The sequence below is a fragment of the Condylostylus longicornis genome, unplaced genomic scaffold (assembly GCF_029603195.1).
Source record: "Condylostylus longicornis isolate FDR11 unplaced genomic scaffold, ASM2960319v2 ptg000004l, whole genome shotgun sequence".
In the NCBI taxonomy this organism is placed as follows: Eukaryota; Metazoa; Arthropoda; class Insecta; order Diptera; family Dolichopodidae; genus Condylostylus; species Condylostylus longicornis.
Genome location: NW_026577973.1, coordinates 18,118,420 through 18,136,045, shown reverse-complemented (window position 1 = coordinate 18,136,045; position 17,626 = coordinate 18,118,420). Strand labels below are relative to the sequence as shown.

Below are 17,626 nucleotides of genomic sequence, written 5' to 3'. Positions count from 1 at the left end.
AAACCTTTACATTTTTAAAAATCTTTTGAAGAACTTTTTTCTTCACAATCTATATACATATATATATATCTACTCTAATAATTTGTATATATAATATATATACATTTACAATACCAATTTTCAAGCAAAAAAAAATATATATATATATATATATAAAATAAATTTAAATTATATTTCGGCTTTACTCAATTTATACATATTCAATATCGTATCTTATACACTTAAATAATAATTTATCTATACACAATTCTTACAAAAAAAAAACAAGTAATACAATTTAAATTAATAAAAAAAAAATCAATTTCATGACAATCTTCTAATTAGAAAATTTACATATATATATATATATATATACTTAACTATAATTCCTTAAGTGCAGAGACTTCTGCGACATTATCACATATAAAAAAAATAAAAATTTTAATGTAGACTTAATTATTATTAAAATTAATAATCATAATAATAAATATATATAAAAATTTTAAAAAGATTTTCTTCAGTTAATATTAAATATTAAAATAAGCGTGTATAATTGAAAGCAAGCAAAAAATATTATAATTTTCTTATAAATTGCACAAATTTGAAAAAACAAACAAACAAAAAATAACTCTAAATTTATCTAAATTAAAATATAATAAATGTCAAAAACTTTTGTTGTATAAAAATATATTCAATAATTAATTATATATATATATATAGAATAAATTTTAAAAGAACTCAATATATTGTTTAAATAAATTACTAAATTTAATATTTAGCGCAGTAAAAACTTTGAAAACAAAAATATATTTATAATTTTTAGGATTCTTAATTATTACTTACTACATTATTATAAAAACCATAATTCAATTGGTATATATAAATATATATAAATGTTTATAGAGTTGTAAGGTGTCACAATATTTAGCTGTCTATTAAAATACTCAAACTTGCAAATATACAAAAAATATAAAATCAAATAAGGAAATAATAAATTCATTATTATTATTTTTATTATCAGAATAAATGTGAATCTCTGTTTTTAGTTGAAGGTGTCTAAAATACTCAAAATTTAAAAATAAACTTAAATAAAATATTAATTTTTAAATAAATATTCAAAATATAAGATTCCCATTTGTAAAAAGAGAAGATCAATAAAAGAAAAAAATTTATTATAAAAAGGACCGATTTTTTGCTTTAATATATTTCTTTTCATTTTGAGATCAAATCATTTATTATCTCAATATAGTCGAATTCCCGAATCCAAAAGTCAAATCAACAACACAAAAAAAAAGTAAAGAAAAAAAATCAAAAACCATACATTGAAATTTATTTAATTAAATTTTCACAAAAACGTATTTCCCACCGGGCCTCGCTATTTGTCCCCCCTTTTTGGCAGCGGCTGCATTACCTCAACAACAGCAACAACAATTATATGCTGTATCAACAGCAACACAACAATTATTAACGCCAACAAATAATACAAACGATATTGGCGGACCTACTTTATTAAATAATAATAATAATCATTATCATTATCCTTTAACTGCGACAACTGGACTAATTGACGGACAACAATATACAAATTTATTAGAATCTCAATATATACAACAACAACAACAACAAACACAAAACTTACAAGAACAATTGCAACAACAACAAAATCAAACACAAACTATACAATATTGTTTTTGCGGACATTGTTCAGCACAATTAGCAGCAGCAGCAACAGCAGCAGCAGCAGCAAGTGCACAATTTATTAATTCAATACAACCAACATTAATTTTAAGTCGTTATACAGAAATAAATTTGTGCGGTTCAACATCTAATAATAATAATAATAATCATAATAACAATAATAGTAGCCAAAATAATATTAATAATAATTGTAATAATATACAAATAAGTGATACAATACCATCATTTGCAACACATTTACAATCACATCAGCAAATAAATAATAATCATAATAATAATCATAATCAACATTATAATATTAGTCCACAGCAATATCAATTATTACAGCCATCAACAATATTAAATTGTACATTACAAAATAGTGGTATTTCAAATATACAAAATTGTATAAATCCACATATTTTTAATCCAATTGTTAATTGTAATTTTGCAACAACGGCGGCGGCTACAGCAATTCCACATCAACAAACAACAAATCAGCAGACATCACCTGCATCAGCTAATACAACAAATATTAAAGAAATAATGGTGAGAAAAAATATTTCCAAACAAAAACAAAAAAAAAAAAAAAAATAGTTACTTGTTAAATAATAATTTCGTGTTCCGTAGTAACTTTATTTTAATGAGTTAATTATGATTCATCAAAATTTTAACAAGAGTATTATAGTAATGTATAAAAATTAAAACAGTGTTTCTCCTAAATATGCATCGCAAATGTGTTATATAAATACAAAAATATTTATACGAATTCGATTTGTGGCAATGAAATTCCTCTTGAATTCATGACAAAGTATAATTTTTTTTTTTTACTTTTAAAAATATTAAAATAACTTGCAATATAATTATTTCGTTCTGTATATAGTTATAACTAGCGCTTAAATTGCACCTTAATTTTTCACATTACCAATAAAGTATCATTTCCATTCTTTATTGAATGTCTCAAAATGGTTAAATTTCGGCAAATGTAGTTACAAATTTTAGTTCTTTGGGAATTTTAATTGATTTGCAACTAAATTCTATAATGGATAATAGAGTTCCTAAAATTTTCAGTTCTCCTAAAAATTCTATAATTTTCAGTTTAAAGAACTTTCAGTTTTAAAATATGTATTCCAATTTTTAATAGATTTCAATATCGGTAGAATTTTTCTTGCTGTCAATAATAAATGCAACAGAGCTTCTATTTGCCGTTTAATAAAAGCATTACTAGCCAATTCAAAATTACATGAACTCGTTCCTTTTAACTAAAAGGAACTTTAATCAAAATTTGAATGATTTTTCATTGACTTAAATTGTGAGTAATAGATGAATATTATAGTAAGTGTTATTACTCAATGTCTGAATATAAAATGTATAAATCAACATCTATAAAATCAAAAGCGTAGCAGCAAATTTAGAATTCAATTCCGGCAATTTTGTAATATAATTTAAAAATTTTGGTTTTTTATTCATTACTCCGCAGTGATTTATTCCAATTCTTTTTTTAAATACTAAAAACAAAAAGTGTTTTTAAATTCTTTAAATTCGTTCCATTGATATTGATTATTGTGTGAATGTGATAATTTTTTTTTTTGTCAAAGATCATTTATATACCTATACTTATACAATTAATTTTTTATCCTAAAAAATATTTATTTATTTTTCTTATTTTTTTTAATATTACTCTATAAATAGCCATCATTCTTGTAATAATCATTTTATTTAATAATTATATATTATCTTATATTAAAATATTAAATCTCACTACTTTTTAAATTTATTAAATTTTTACTATATATTATTAATATATTAAATATATTATATTATCTATATATCCGTTGAATTATAAAATAAAAATAAATTAAATTATTTTTAGCAACTATTACACCTACATTAATAATAACAGAAAATTAAATGTTTTTATACAATTTTTTTTTTTTTTAAATTATTCAAACAAAAACTATATAAGAATTAACCATTTTGGAAATATGTAAAAATCTCTATTCTTCTATTCTTTTAAATAAAGTAAAAACTAATTTCTATTTTCTATGTAATTAAAATTCTTAAACTAACTATGTATACTCTTATTTTTATTCTAAAGTTTGCTAGTGCCTATATGGTATGTAGTCGTACACTTGATACCATTTCTTAGTTAATTAAAATAAAATTATATTAAAAAAAGTTTGTTTCTAAATTTGAATTCGGCCTGTGCAAGAAAATTTTGTGTACAAAATATGGTTTAAAAAAAAATTATAAAATTTTATATATTTCTTTGTTATTATAAGCCGAGTTTAATCTAATGTTAACTATCTAAAGAAAAAATATTTTTCCACGATAACTAAAATTATTTAAGCTACAATTGAATTAGTTTCTTAAACCGCCATTGTATTAGATTAATTGAGCGTTGCAATTCGTAAAAATTAATTTGGTAGTTCAAGGCGATCCTTAATTTGAATATAAATTAACAAACTATGTAGTTTGCAAGCTGTACAATTTGAAAATTTTCTAAAATTTTTAATTATTTTATAAAGATATTTAACGGGTAAGAACTCAGTAATATTATCCTGTTAAGTATTTTGTATTCAATGTATCCCTTAATACTGAAATTTTCAAAAAAAAATTAAATTAATTATGAAGTTTTATTTCATTATCTATAAGATTTTTAATTTTCAACAAAAACTTTCCTATAGCACTGCAGACATGCATTTTCTATTAGAAAATAAAATTTGATTTCAACTAAAAATCTCTATCAAAGCAAATTATGCACGTTAATTTTTGTATAAAACAAATCGTGTGAATTTAAAGGCATCTGCTTCAAAATTTATGTAGACATTATTATAAACCAACACCAACACTGTTTGATCTCTATGAATTGTCAGCTGTAATTAAAGAATGTACATTATTTTAAAATTTCATGTTACCAAATTATTTGTTACTCTATAGAAATTGTTAAAATTGAGTAATTTATTTTTTCAAAATTTTTTTCTAGTAAAATCGCGTAACAACAAAATTAGTTATCTATGATATAATAACAAAGTATATATATCAAATTTTTGGCATAAAGGCACTGCAAATTTTGTATCTTTCCGATCTTTTTCCTTTTTTATAATTCTAACAACTATACAACTACTGTGTATTCATTTTGTACAAAATTTTTCAAAATCTTTCTTATTCAACAATCAAATTTATAGAAAATTCTCATTACAATTTACTTATTCATAGCATAAATATATTATAAATTAATGAAAAAGTCTGAAATTAATTTTTGAATCTTAATGTGATGTGTGCATTTTCGCTGAATCAATTTGTTGCTAATAATTTAATCGCTTTGAAAATTCTAATAAACTACAAAAAAGAAACAACAAAATATTATAATCTTTAGTTATCCTTATAATCTCGAAAATTAAATCAAACTTTTAGAAGGAATTTAATTTTTTTTTTTTTGTATATTTTCAAATTGAAAAATAAATTCTTAATTATTTAATATAGAAACTTGCGTTATTTTTGGAATTATTATTTTGGTTTTATTTTCTTTACATAGAAAAATAATAATAAACAAAAGCGATATAATTTTTTAAAGTTTTTGGTTAAAATATTATTATTCCATATGTATTTATATATATATATATATATATATATATATATATATATATGTATACCTATGCATATATGTATAAAATATTAACAGCAACCTGTACAGTTTCATCATAGTCAACTTCAATTGCCACATCAAATGTATATACCACAACATCAGCAGCATCATTATCATCAAATTCAATTGCAACATCCATCAATATTAGAGCAGCAGCAACAACAGCAACAGCAGCAACAGCAGCAACAACAACAACAAATGCAACATCGTCATTTAATACCTACAACAATAACACCAATTTCAGCAGCACATATAAATACACCTGTACAACAGCAACAACAGCAACATCAATTAGCAGTTGCAACTGCATTTGCGCAACAATTGCAAATGAATTTACCAACTATTGTCACAACAAATACAACATTAACACCGACAAAACGACATATTACATTAACAAATTACAATAATACTAATAGTAATAGTAATAATAATAGTAGTAATAATAATAACAATAATAATAATAATAGTATTAGTAACAATAATAATACTAATAATAATCAAAAATTGACAAATCATTTTCTTACAATACCAACAAGTCCAACAACAATAACATTATTACCAGCTGGTACATTTGCAACAACAAATACAACAAATGGTTATCATAATAATTTATTAACAACAACAAATAATAATTATCATAATAGTAATGCTATTATCAACAATAATAATAATATTAATTTTAAAAGTTATAATATTGATAATGATGACATTGAAATGAAAAATTGTACAGCATCGGCAGCAACAATATCAGCACCAATATATAATAAAAATAAAATATCAACAACATTAATAAGAAATAATTCATTAAAAAAAATTAATTATATAAATACAACACTAAATAAGAATAATAGTAAAAATATAACTTATTATCCTGATTCTACAACTAATATTAATACTACAATAACTAACAACAACAGTAACAGTAATAATAACACTAATTTAAATAATATTACTAATAATAGTATAATCAGTTCTTCATCTTCTGATTGTTCTGCATCTCCGCATTCTTATTCTTCTTCTAACAGTCACAAGGTACAATTTTTTTTTTTATTTTCTGTTATTTTTATTTTGTTTTTATTTTTTTTTTGGTTTTTTACTTGTTTTTTTTTTTATTTTGAATTTTTAATTTTCTGCGTTTGTATAATTATTATCCTTATTACATACATATATGGGAAATTTTTTTTATATATATGTACAATTATTATTTTTAATATTAATTATTATTTTATTTACTTATTTGTGCATTTGTTTCATTATTTATATTGTATATATGTATGTAATTATGTATTTTAATAAAACTAAGAATTAATATGATCTTTAAATTATTATTTCTTCATACGTGTATGTATGTTGGTTAATTTTTATTGTATATAATGTGCTACATATGTGCTTTATAAATATAACATTATTATATAAACCATTATTATTACCTAATTCTATGTTATATATACACACTAGCTGAATTATCTAAATTAATTTCATTATTGTATTGTTTAGAAAATATAAATTAAATGTATATAATTAGTATAAAATTTCTTTAATTTTACATTTATATTTAATACATGTATAATCATGATATATTTTTTAAATACCGTTACTTATTTACCAAAAATTAATTAAATAAATCAATAATGCTTTAGTATATATATTAGCTTTTTAATTAAATTTAATCGAATAAATATACTATTTGCACAATGATAATATTATAAAATATAATTTATATAATTTTACATTTAATAAATATTTTCATTATAAATAATGTATTTATTTTTCTTATTATATACTTATACGTGTGTAATTGATATCTAATTTATGTATGTATGCATAAAGCCTTATGTTAATGTAATATAAAAGTTTTTTACTTATTCTGAGCGTTTATTTATTGCTTACTTATATACTTATTTCCACTATGTCTTTAATAAAATATCTTTCTTTTCTTAATTTTATTAATGTATATGAAAAATTTCGTAATTAATTATATTGTATTCAAATATTTTAACATTAATATATATATATATACAATAATAATATGCAATACTAGTTTTTATTACAGGATAAAATATATATATATATATAAAATCTTGTGTGACTGTATGCATAATATATACAAATTTTATGTTACTTTAATTTCTCTAATTTTAATTTGCTTGATTATTTGTAATTAAATGTTATAACTTAATTAGTTTTTATGGTCATACAATTAGATTTTGTGCAGAAAAAATTTTGTGTATATGATTGGAGTGTATGGTGCTCGATGTTGTTAATATGTATTTTCTTTCTTTCTTTTTCTAGCATATTTTTGCAAAAACTCCATTTATATATTAAGTAATAATAAATTACATATTTGTGCCGATCATTTATTATATTATATTTATTAAATTTATACTCCATCTAAAATGAATAATATATAAAAGTATATTGTTCTTCATTCATGTACAATATTTTGTTTATGCCCCTAAAATTTGCTTCTCTTTCAAACGCAATTGTATTTTTAGTCTTGTTAGTGCATCAAAAGATAATGATTTGGATGAAGTCAATCATGAACTTAATTATTTTAATGAAAAATGCTCGTTTTAAATCAATTCTCAGTATTATTATATATATCGAGTCTTAATAGTTTCCTATTATATCTATGTATCTAGTAAATAGTTTTAGTTAAATTTAAGTTTAAGTTATCTTAAGTTATCTCAAGTTAGATTTATGTTCAATTTATCTTAATATACGTTTCTAATGTAATATACGCTTATGTTAATTGTTATTATGGATGTTATTATTGTACATATACGTTGCTTGAGTTTTAAAGGATAATTTGTCATTAAACGTATTGTACATGTACAATACAAATTTTATGTAATTTGAATCTGAGTCATGTATCCGATACAGAAATTTACATTAAAAACTTTGTAATTATTGATTGGCGAATATTTGGCGCTTTACTTTAAATTTAAATCAAATTACAAATTATTAAAATTATAATAATTTAAATCAAATTACAATTTACAAATATCTCTCCTCGGTAATAAAAGTGAAAGTGTTGTTGATAAGAAATTGTTCTAAAAGAAAACTATTTAATAATCAGTTTACCCAGCGGTTAGTAGATAAATACTACAAAATTATATTTTTAAGTGGAAACATGCACTGTACGTATGTAAATGTAAAAGATACAAATTTCTGATTAAAACCTTGACATAACAAAAATATCAAGACTTAGACCTTGTATTAAAATTGCGAATGCATTTTTAGCGAAAATAAAATTGCTGAAAATTTTTTTTTCTTTTGTTAGAATAAATGATTTTTGAATATTCATTTCGAGCTATTAAAAAAATTGGCTAGATCATAATAATTTTTATATCAAAACAAATTTTACAGTTTCCTGAGCAACATATATCAAAAATTCTAATTCCAACTTTAAATTCTAATTATAAATTTGACTAATCGTAGTTTCGAGCTTTTTTCACATTTTTTTTGAACCGCCATATGTTAGGCAATATTAATTGTGCGAATTGAGAGATATGCTCACCCACCTTATAATTTAATTATTTAATAATTATAACATCATTAAAACGTTATAATTATTGTAGTCCTTTTAATAATTCATACATTTACGGTTCGAAAATGCACCACTTCTTATATTATATAAAGAAACTTGTGTAAATTTTTAAATTTCTCGACGAGCTTTGATAAGTCAGTTAGTTAGGCTTACTAATCTAGGTTTTGGAAACGAACTCTAGTAAGCTGCCCTTTTTCTTCAACCTTGAGAATAAAAGACAAAAATTAAAATTTCCCAAAGTTTTTAAAATGTGCATTTTAAAAGTACATATTTATATACATATATACCCTTATATATGTATGCATTCTTAGTATGTCAAGAATTTCGAGAAATAACAGAGCATACTAGATGTACATACTTCTCTAAAAATAAATCTGTCTTAAAATAAATTTGTGTCCGTCTTTTTACTTAAAATCCTTCAAAGCTAAATATTCGTGTTCGTTTTTACGATCAGAGAACAATCAAATTGCATTTGACGTGGTCAAAAAAAAATATTCAAATTTCACAGAGCTCATACAGTTCTATTGTGTTCATTTCCGAGTCCGACATAAAATTTTTCATCTGTTAAGAGGCATGCACTGGCAATTTCGAGTTTGATCAGTTTAAACCTGTGAACATAAAAAATGAAAATGTTCAAAGTATGCAAGTCAGACTAAAATTGACAAATGAAACTTCTCTGCAATTTAAACAAATGCTGTATCTGAATTCAGTCTGTTGAGAGATGATGAAATTATCTTCGAAAATTTGGATTCCGAAAATTTTATTTTCAATAGAGACCATTTTGTATTATAATTAATAAATTTTATACATACGTACATACTTATTCATATTAATACAGTCATATTATGCTGTTCACATCAGGTTTTTTCTTCCATTGAATTATTTGAAATATGGTGTAACATTTTTATTACATCTTGCAAAAATATTAAATACATATTATGCATGTGTGTGTATTTATGTTTTGGTGGAAGAAATATGTATAAGAATACAAGAAATGAGTAACATTAACAGAAGAGACGGAATAGAACTAAGACTTTTCATTTTTGTCAAAAATTAATTCTTTATTTTAATGTTTTGTTAAACCTACCTTATTTGAAAGAAATTACGAATTTTCTTTAAACAGTATTATTTATTAATAGTGAAATATATTGTAACGAAAGGGATGGCTTTAATAAAATTGTTTTAACATTATGATAAATGAACGTACAACAAAATTTCTTCAAAAGTTGTGTATCAAAATTTTAATTTTGTTTTTTTTTTGGCTAACGCGTTCCATTCCACGTTTAATTCTTTTTATTAAACATTTTTTCTTTTCTTTTTGTTCCATTTATATTCATTAGTTCGTAAAAGTTGGAAAAAACAATAAAAAGAAAACTAGAAAACCGGCCGGTGAACTGACCGCGACCATCAAAAATATTTTTTTTTTTAATATTTTTGTAAGCACACGATTTATTTGCATGTGTAAGAATACACATACAAACATTTTAATAGGAAAACTTATTATGTATTATGTTATTCGCTCTTTTGTATATTTATTTGCCTCACTATAGTCACTAGTCGCTATACTATACACTAAATTTATACCTAAAACTTACAAGTTTATAAAATACAACTGAAATAATCAGTTCTTTATAAACATGAAACATTTACTCTTTGTAAAACCCTGAATTTGATGAGGGGTATGGGGAGAATTGGGCGAGTATAAGTATCGGATGACGCTCGATGATAATGGGAAAAAATATAATGATCATCAACATAAGCGAAAATAAAAAACAACTTCAAAGTTAATCAAAAACTGGTAAATTAATATAAAACGAGTTATAATATATTGTCGAGTTGTATTTGTTTGTATAATAGTCACTTGAAAAGATATGTAGGAGCAGAAAAAAGGGGGGAAGGGAGTGAGGAAAGAGCGTGGAAAACGAACAATGTGATAATCATATTAAAATGTTGGAAGAAATAAAAAATAGAAAAATAAAGTAATAACAATTATTTTTATTGTTGTATTAAAATATATGTATGTATGCGATATATAATATTAATAAAGTATTTACGCTTTAGATACATGTTGTGTACGTGTGTATTGATGTAATAATGGTAAAGAAAGGTTAGAAAATACATTAAATAAAACAAAATGAAAAAAAAAAGAAGTTTATAGAGGACAAGAACCTTTTCAAACCGCTTCAATGAATAAAAGTTGCTTTTCAAGTTTAAATTTTAGCTAGGTATGTAACGTGTTTTAGAGTTTTTTTCTTATATTTTTTTATTATTCTGATCTTCAATTAAAAAAGAATTTTCTCAACTTTTATGACCAGGCAAATTATTAAATTTTTTTTTGTTATACATATATATGTATGTAAATAGAAAAAATAATTGGCTATAAATATATTTTAGAAATAAATTCTATAGCTGAGAAAATTAGAAAACAAAATGAAAAAATAGCAAATTATTTTGTAATCACTAGTCACCATAAAAATTATTAATTTTAAAGTGTTTATCTAGATAATTTTTAAACTGAAAACTGTAAATATGAAATTTTATTAATTGTGCAGAGGAGTAATAAAAATAGCTTGCATTTTAATTTTTTACCGAGTACGTTTTGTCGTTACACGCGCTATGTATGCAGCGACTGGTAGCATTCATGAAAAGTTTATATAAAAGTTTTACAACTATAATCAATTATAATTTGGTTAGAAAGTTACACAATTTTTATGAAATTTATGCGACAGAGTTAATCCTATCCGATAGACAGTTTTCCATTGTTTCTTCGATAGTGTATATAAACTTATAAACACGAATATATTTCAGATTTATAGAATTCAACCTATGATATAAAAGTTGTAATCGTGAACAACAATCAAAAGTTAATATGAGTACAATCGGATGATTTTACAGTTAAATATTTAAAAAATTTCTAAATATGAAATTTTCTCAAATGTGACAAAGATAATTGTTTACAAAGTGCTTGAATTTTTTATTTTAGCCGGTAACACTAAAAATTACATATTGAAATATTTCTGTTGAATTTTGATGAATAGTTCAACAGTCAATTTTCAACAGTCACACGAATGTTTGTATTTATGTACACTGATATTTATTTAAATGTTAGTTTCGATTTCTGTGGTTTGTGCTAAAGGATTGCTTTTTTTTACGACTTCTTTTAAAACAAGTTGTTGTGAGCAAACAATGAGCGTGAAAAGAAAAAAAACCAGTTGAAACACATACATATATATGTATATATATATATATATATGTATATCTTTTTACGTTTACGTACATAAATTAGTACACACGTATACATAAAGAATGGATGAAATTTTATAAATACAAATAAACAAGTTCATTTTATACTCGGTTAACAAAGTCACCATACATACAAATTTAAATTTCTGGCTGGACAGTATTTGTAACAACTTAAAATGAATTCTTAATATTTCTGAAGCAATCGTAGCTGTAAAGTTATTTATTATTTAGAAATGTCTGGAAGTAAGCGCAGATCATGTACACATAGTACGGATGGATGTAAAAAATGAAAATGAAAATCAAAATCTATTTGAAAAAGAAAAAGGCTATAAGTTATGATGAAGGGCAGTGAATATTGCATTTTTTCGAATTTATTTCTTTTTTTTTTTATCTTCTGCAACAGAATAATTGTAATGGTTGGATATCGGCATTTAGCTACAAGTAAAATAACATTAAGTATAATAAAAGAAATTCAAGTGTAGAATCACTTATAAAAACTGGTTTAAATATGTAGCTGCAAAATTATATAAAACAAAGAGATCAAAAAATTTTATAAAATAATTTTGATATTTCACGAAGAAAAGAGAAATTAACTTTGTTAAATTATAATCGATTAAATATTTTGTGAGTTTTAAATCTGTAAAGGCCTCTGAAGTCAAAAGGAATATTCTGAAATCTCAAACTATTAAAGAATCACTTTACAAATACAGTACAATAAGTGTACAATAAGGTCTTAAGATTGCAATTACTGTCGTCCATTTTGTAAATTTAGAATTTTGCTTTGTAAATAAATTTGGCAATTAGTGCAGAATAATTAACTAAGTAGGGCTCGCCAAATAGTACACAAAATTGAAGTCGTAATAAGAATTTTTTTTGCAACAAAAAACTTTACACAATCTACATTATATTGAAATTCTTGACAACTACTTGTAAGACCTTTATAATAATTTCTAAGATGTTGTTTTTTGATTATCTTAAAATTTTTTTAAGTACAATTCTTAGCTCACCTAAAATTCACAAATTTAATGCAACATCAATAATATTTTAAATTTTTTCAATATGTTTGCCCACTAGCGATTACCTAAAAACTAGTTTTTAGCAACTACTGAAATTTTCACTTCAAAAAAATGAAAATTTACAATAAATTCTTTTTATGTACAATTTATTTGTCTGGTTTTATTTATAAAATAGTATTCAGACAATTATTTTATATGCGATTCGATTACGTACAAACTCTTGCATAAAGCAGATTGACTTCATTCACTTTAATTAGTGATGCAGAACTGAAGGGATTTTAAATTTTTTTTTCCAGTTTTGTTTTTATCTTTATATACCATTTTGATATTTCATCAAAAGAAAAGGAATGCAGCGATTGCACAACAAAACTGAACCTGGAAAAAATGTTGAAATAATCAAGTTTTGCTGCATATATTTTGAATTTCCAAGAATTTAATTTTATGTTTTTAATGAAAATTATACGTTCTTTATCAATACAATTTTATGTACATCGATAAATAAAAAATACCTGTGTTTGTTTGGAGAGCCAAAAAATTTAATATTTAAGTCAAAAAATATTTGATAATAATAATCGATTACGTTTTCTTCCGAATTTCTTTGAATTTTTGTGTCGAACAAATTCTTTTTGGAGATTTTGAGCTAAAAAGAAAATATAGTTGGCCGACTGGCTTAATTATTTGTAAAATAGCACATTTTCCTTATATTTGTAAAGCGATTTATCAATTTCCTTATATTACGGTCATTGATATTAATTTAAAAGAATTGCATACATTTAGGAGAAAGTTAAGAGTTTATTATTTAAAAAACATTGTGCTAAATACCATTCGTTTTATCAATTATAACTATGGTTATAAATTAATTTATTTGAGACATAAGAGCAAATTGTTTAGGTTAGAAGACGTATACTACTACATTATTGTTTTTGTGACGATTCGAATTCGAAAAAATAAAGGAAATATTGATTTTTCATTAAATGTGTAGTGTAATTACTTGTGAAAAAAAAGTAGAGAAAATTTGTTAAGGTTGTGAAAAATATTGCTCATAAAAAGTTAAAATTTGGTGTTTATCAGAGTTGTCATGTAGGAGAAAAATATTTACAAATAGAAAAATCTGTTCTGTATAACCGTTATTTTCAAGGATTAATTTGTCTTCCTAGTATTTGTTGATTTGAAGGTTAGAGGAGACACTTAAGCATTATGTTCTGCAAAAATAACATTTTCACTAAGCCAGACCTACTTTTCTACATTTTCAATGTTTACATTTAGGCGAAAATTTTCCAAAAAAAATTTACTTTTAAATTTTTGGTATTTATTTCTCAAAATATCTACAATAAAAAAATTTATTTTTAAAGTTAATTTTGTAAAAATTCAAATAGGTGGTCATTCATTGTACATCATATTTAAAAATTTGTAAGCGTAAAATAAATTCTAACATTTGATTTAAAAAAAAATTCATTTGAAGAGAAAATATTGAACAAACTTTTTAACTTTCCATGTTTTTTTTTTGTTTTACTTGTTTTTACTACAATTATATAATAACTTCGTTATATCGTTTCAACTATTTTTAAAATCTAGTACAAAGTCCGCATTAAATTGATTAGCTTTTGATTTAAAGCAAAAAAAGTAATAGAGAAAAACCTTTTGCTTTTGAACTTTAAAATGCAATTAACCTAATTGCTTAACCGAAGGTAATTTAAGAGGAAATTTAATCATAAATTATTGTAATGCATACAATAACCAATGTTGTAACTTTGGTTACTTTTGTAATTTTCACAATGGACAAACATTTTTATTTGATTAGTTTGAATGAAAGAATACAAAAAATTTCAAATGTTTTTATTTATTTATTTTTTTTTTTTAAAGAACATGCGGCATAAATTTTTTTCCGATTATTCTGCAGAAAAAAAAAATCAAATTATTAAAGTAATAAGAACAGACAATTCAATACAGACACGCAAACTTTACTGATTGATCTTTAAAATTGGAATGGTGAAACGTTGATTCCTAAACTTTACATTCTTAATAAATTTCCTTTTTATAAAATTTTCGGATGATAACGAGCCCTTTTATGCACGTTCTCTTTTTTATTCTGAATAAATAATTTAAATTTTGTTATAAAAATAAAATGCTCTTGAATTAAAAATACTTACTTTAATTTTTTATGTCAGAAATTATGTTTTGAATTTATTTTTAACTTTGAAACTTTAGAATAATAACAAAATAAATATTTTTAATTCAACCCCTTTTATGTAAATTTGTTTTTATCGTAAAAAAAACTCTATATATATACAAACTTATGCATATAATTAAAATAATGCAAAGAGACTACAAAAAATATTTTGTTTAGTTAACTTGACCGCATCTTTAAGGTGCAATTTTTTGATTTCGTTTAAGAAATAATTTACATTTCATGTTAAATTTACTGTTTAGTTTGTTTAGGTTCATAATAAATAAAAAACTAAATCAAAAATTACTCGAAAGTAGGAGCATTTGAGTAACATTTTATTTGTCGTTAGTGTGTTTTGTAGAAATAAACATATTTTTGCTTTGAAATATTTCAGAAAGTAAGCGCACGATTTTAATGAATTTCTCAGTATAGCATGTGTGCAATGTAAAACTTATTCAATAATATTTTCAAGAAAACTCAAGGAACCCCGTAAACGTATGTAATTGAATATGTTTTATATTTATATTGCTGATTTCATTCACCATATTGCAAACCAATACATAGTTACTTCCTATATAGTTAATAGGTATCAACTAGACTATTCTAGACTAGACTTTTCTAGTGTTCAAAACGGATTTGTAAATTAAATATTCTATTTTACTTGTACAATATCTCTAAATTTATATTAAGAATAAAAATATAGTAGAGTAAAAGGAATAAATGTAAAAAGAAAAACAAAATAAAAAAAAATTAAAAAGAAAATTGAACATAAGAAAAACGTAACGATTTTCACCTGAATTAGCGTTTTTTGTGGCAATTTCCTCTCTCTATTAAATTAATTATACTGGTTACACAAAATTTTACTCAAGTGAACATTGTACACATACCTATAAATATATATATATGTATATTTACATAATATACATTTTTATTTGTCGTCGATGTCGGCAATGCTTTTAAAATTTAGTGTTGATAAAATCACTAATGATAATGATTGTTATAATGATGATGATGATTTTTAAATGATGTTGATATTTTATTAATGCTGTTATACTATTATTATACAGTGTTGGTGATTTTTTTTTCTTGTTGAGAAGAATTTCTTTACATTGATTGTGATTATGAATAATTATTATTATTACAATTTGGCTCTTGTTTGTAATTTTTGTAAAGATCGTCATGTATATGTATAGGTTCACTATATATGTATATATATATAATTAGTATATGAAGCATAAAATATTATGTATATTAGCGTGTATACGAAGTCTGCATAAGCAATATTTAAATTTTAATGTAATGTTCTCATCATAGTTGCGGTAAATTTAACAAGAAGTTTGTAAACAAAATATTTTTAATGTTGCTCTTTTAAATATTACTATACAGATTTGTATTGTCGTTGTTAATATTGTTGTTATTGCTGTTGTTCTTTATACATAACATAATTATAAATTATTCATTCTCCGTTTGATTAAAATTTACCCATATAATATGGAATGCATTGCTAAAGATTATCAGCTTGCATATTAAAAATACAGAATTATACAAAATGTATATGCAAGTGAGAAAATGTGTGGAAAAAGATGGGTACATCTGTGTCATATTTGCAAAATGTAAAAATAAATTTATTTATACATTTATATGTACGTGTGTTAATTTGAGTATAGTAAAAGTAAAAAAAAAATTATCAACGAAAATAATTTTAAATTAACATTCCTTAAATATTATGGGTAGCTTAGAGTGGAAAAGAGTAAAATAAGAAGGAAATAAGGAGTATACAAAAAAAAACTAATACACATTTATACACATAAAATTTTTGCTTCTTTCATTTAAATTTTTAATCCTTTTACAGGATTCTCATTTGCGGTCACTTTTTTTTTTCTTTTTGCTATTAATAATTCGTAAATATTTGTTGTGTTCCGTGTGTTTTTTTTTTTATTACTTCTCTTCTGTTCTGCTTAGTTTTTATTATATTGTTCTTGTTTATTCTGTTTTAACATTTTCATAGAACGGCTAAGTTTACTGATGCAACTAATTAAAAGGACCTCTTGACCAAGTTCTCTCTTGTCTATTTTATTTCTATAGTTTTTCCTCTTTTATTTATACTTTAATTAATAATTTTTATATCGTTATATTTTGTAGCAAAATATATATATAGAAAAATTGTGCTTAGAAATTAAACGTGGAATAAAACAGAAAAAGAAAACTATGAAAATCACAGAAATAAAACAAATTGGAAGATAAAAATATAAATGAAGTTAATAAACTAATTAAAGGACATTTTAATTAAAGTATACTGTAAAAATAAATATAGGGAATATATACGCGTGTGTGTGTATACATAC

General features: G+C 22.8%; 1 protein-coding gene across 1 annotated transcript in view; it reads left to right on the top strand.

The window, feature by feature from the left end:
• The first annotated feature begins 1,330 nt into the window (after positions 1–1,330).
• LOC129613633 (transcription factor mef2A-like) overlaps positions 1,331–17,626 on the top strand; it is an 81,268-nt gene continuing 64,972 nt past the window's right edge. Inside the window, exons 1-2 of the mRNA XM_055527775.1 lie at positions 1,331–2,205; positions 5,342–6,337. Coding sequence (XP_055383750.1) covers positions 2,203–2,205; positions 5,342–6,337 — 999 coding nt within the window. The 5' untranslated portion in view covers positions 1,331–2,202. The remainder of the gene's footprint in view (positions 2,206–5,341; positions 6,338–17,626) is intronic.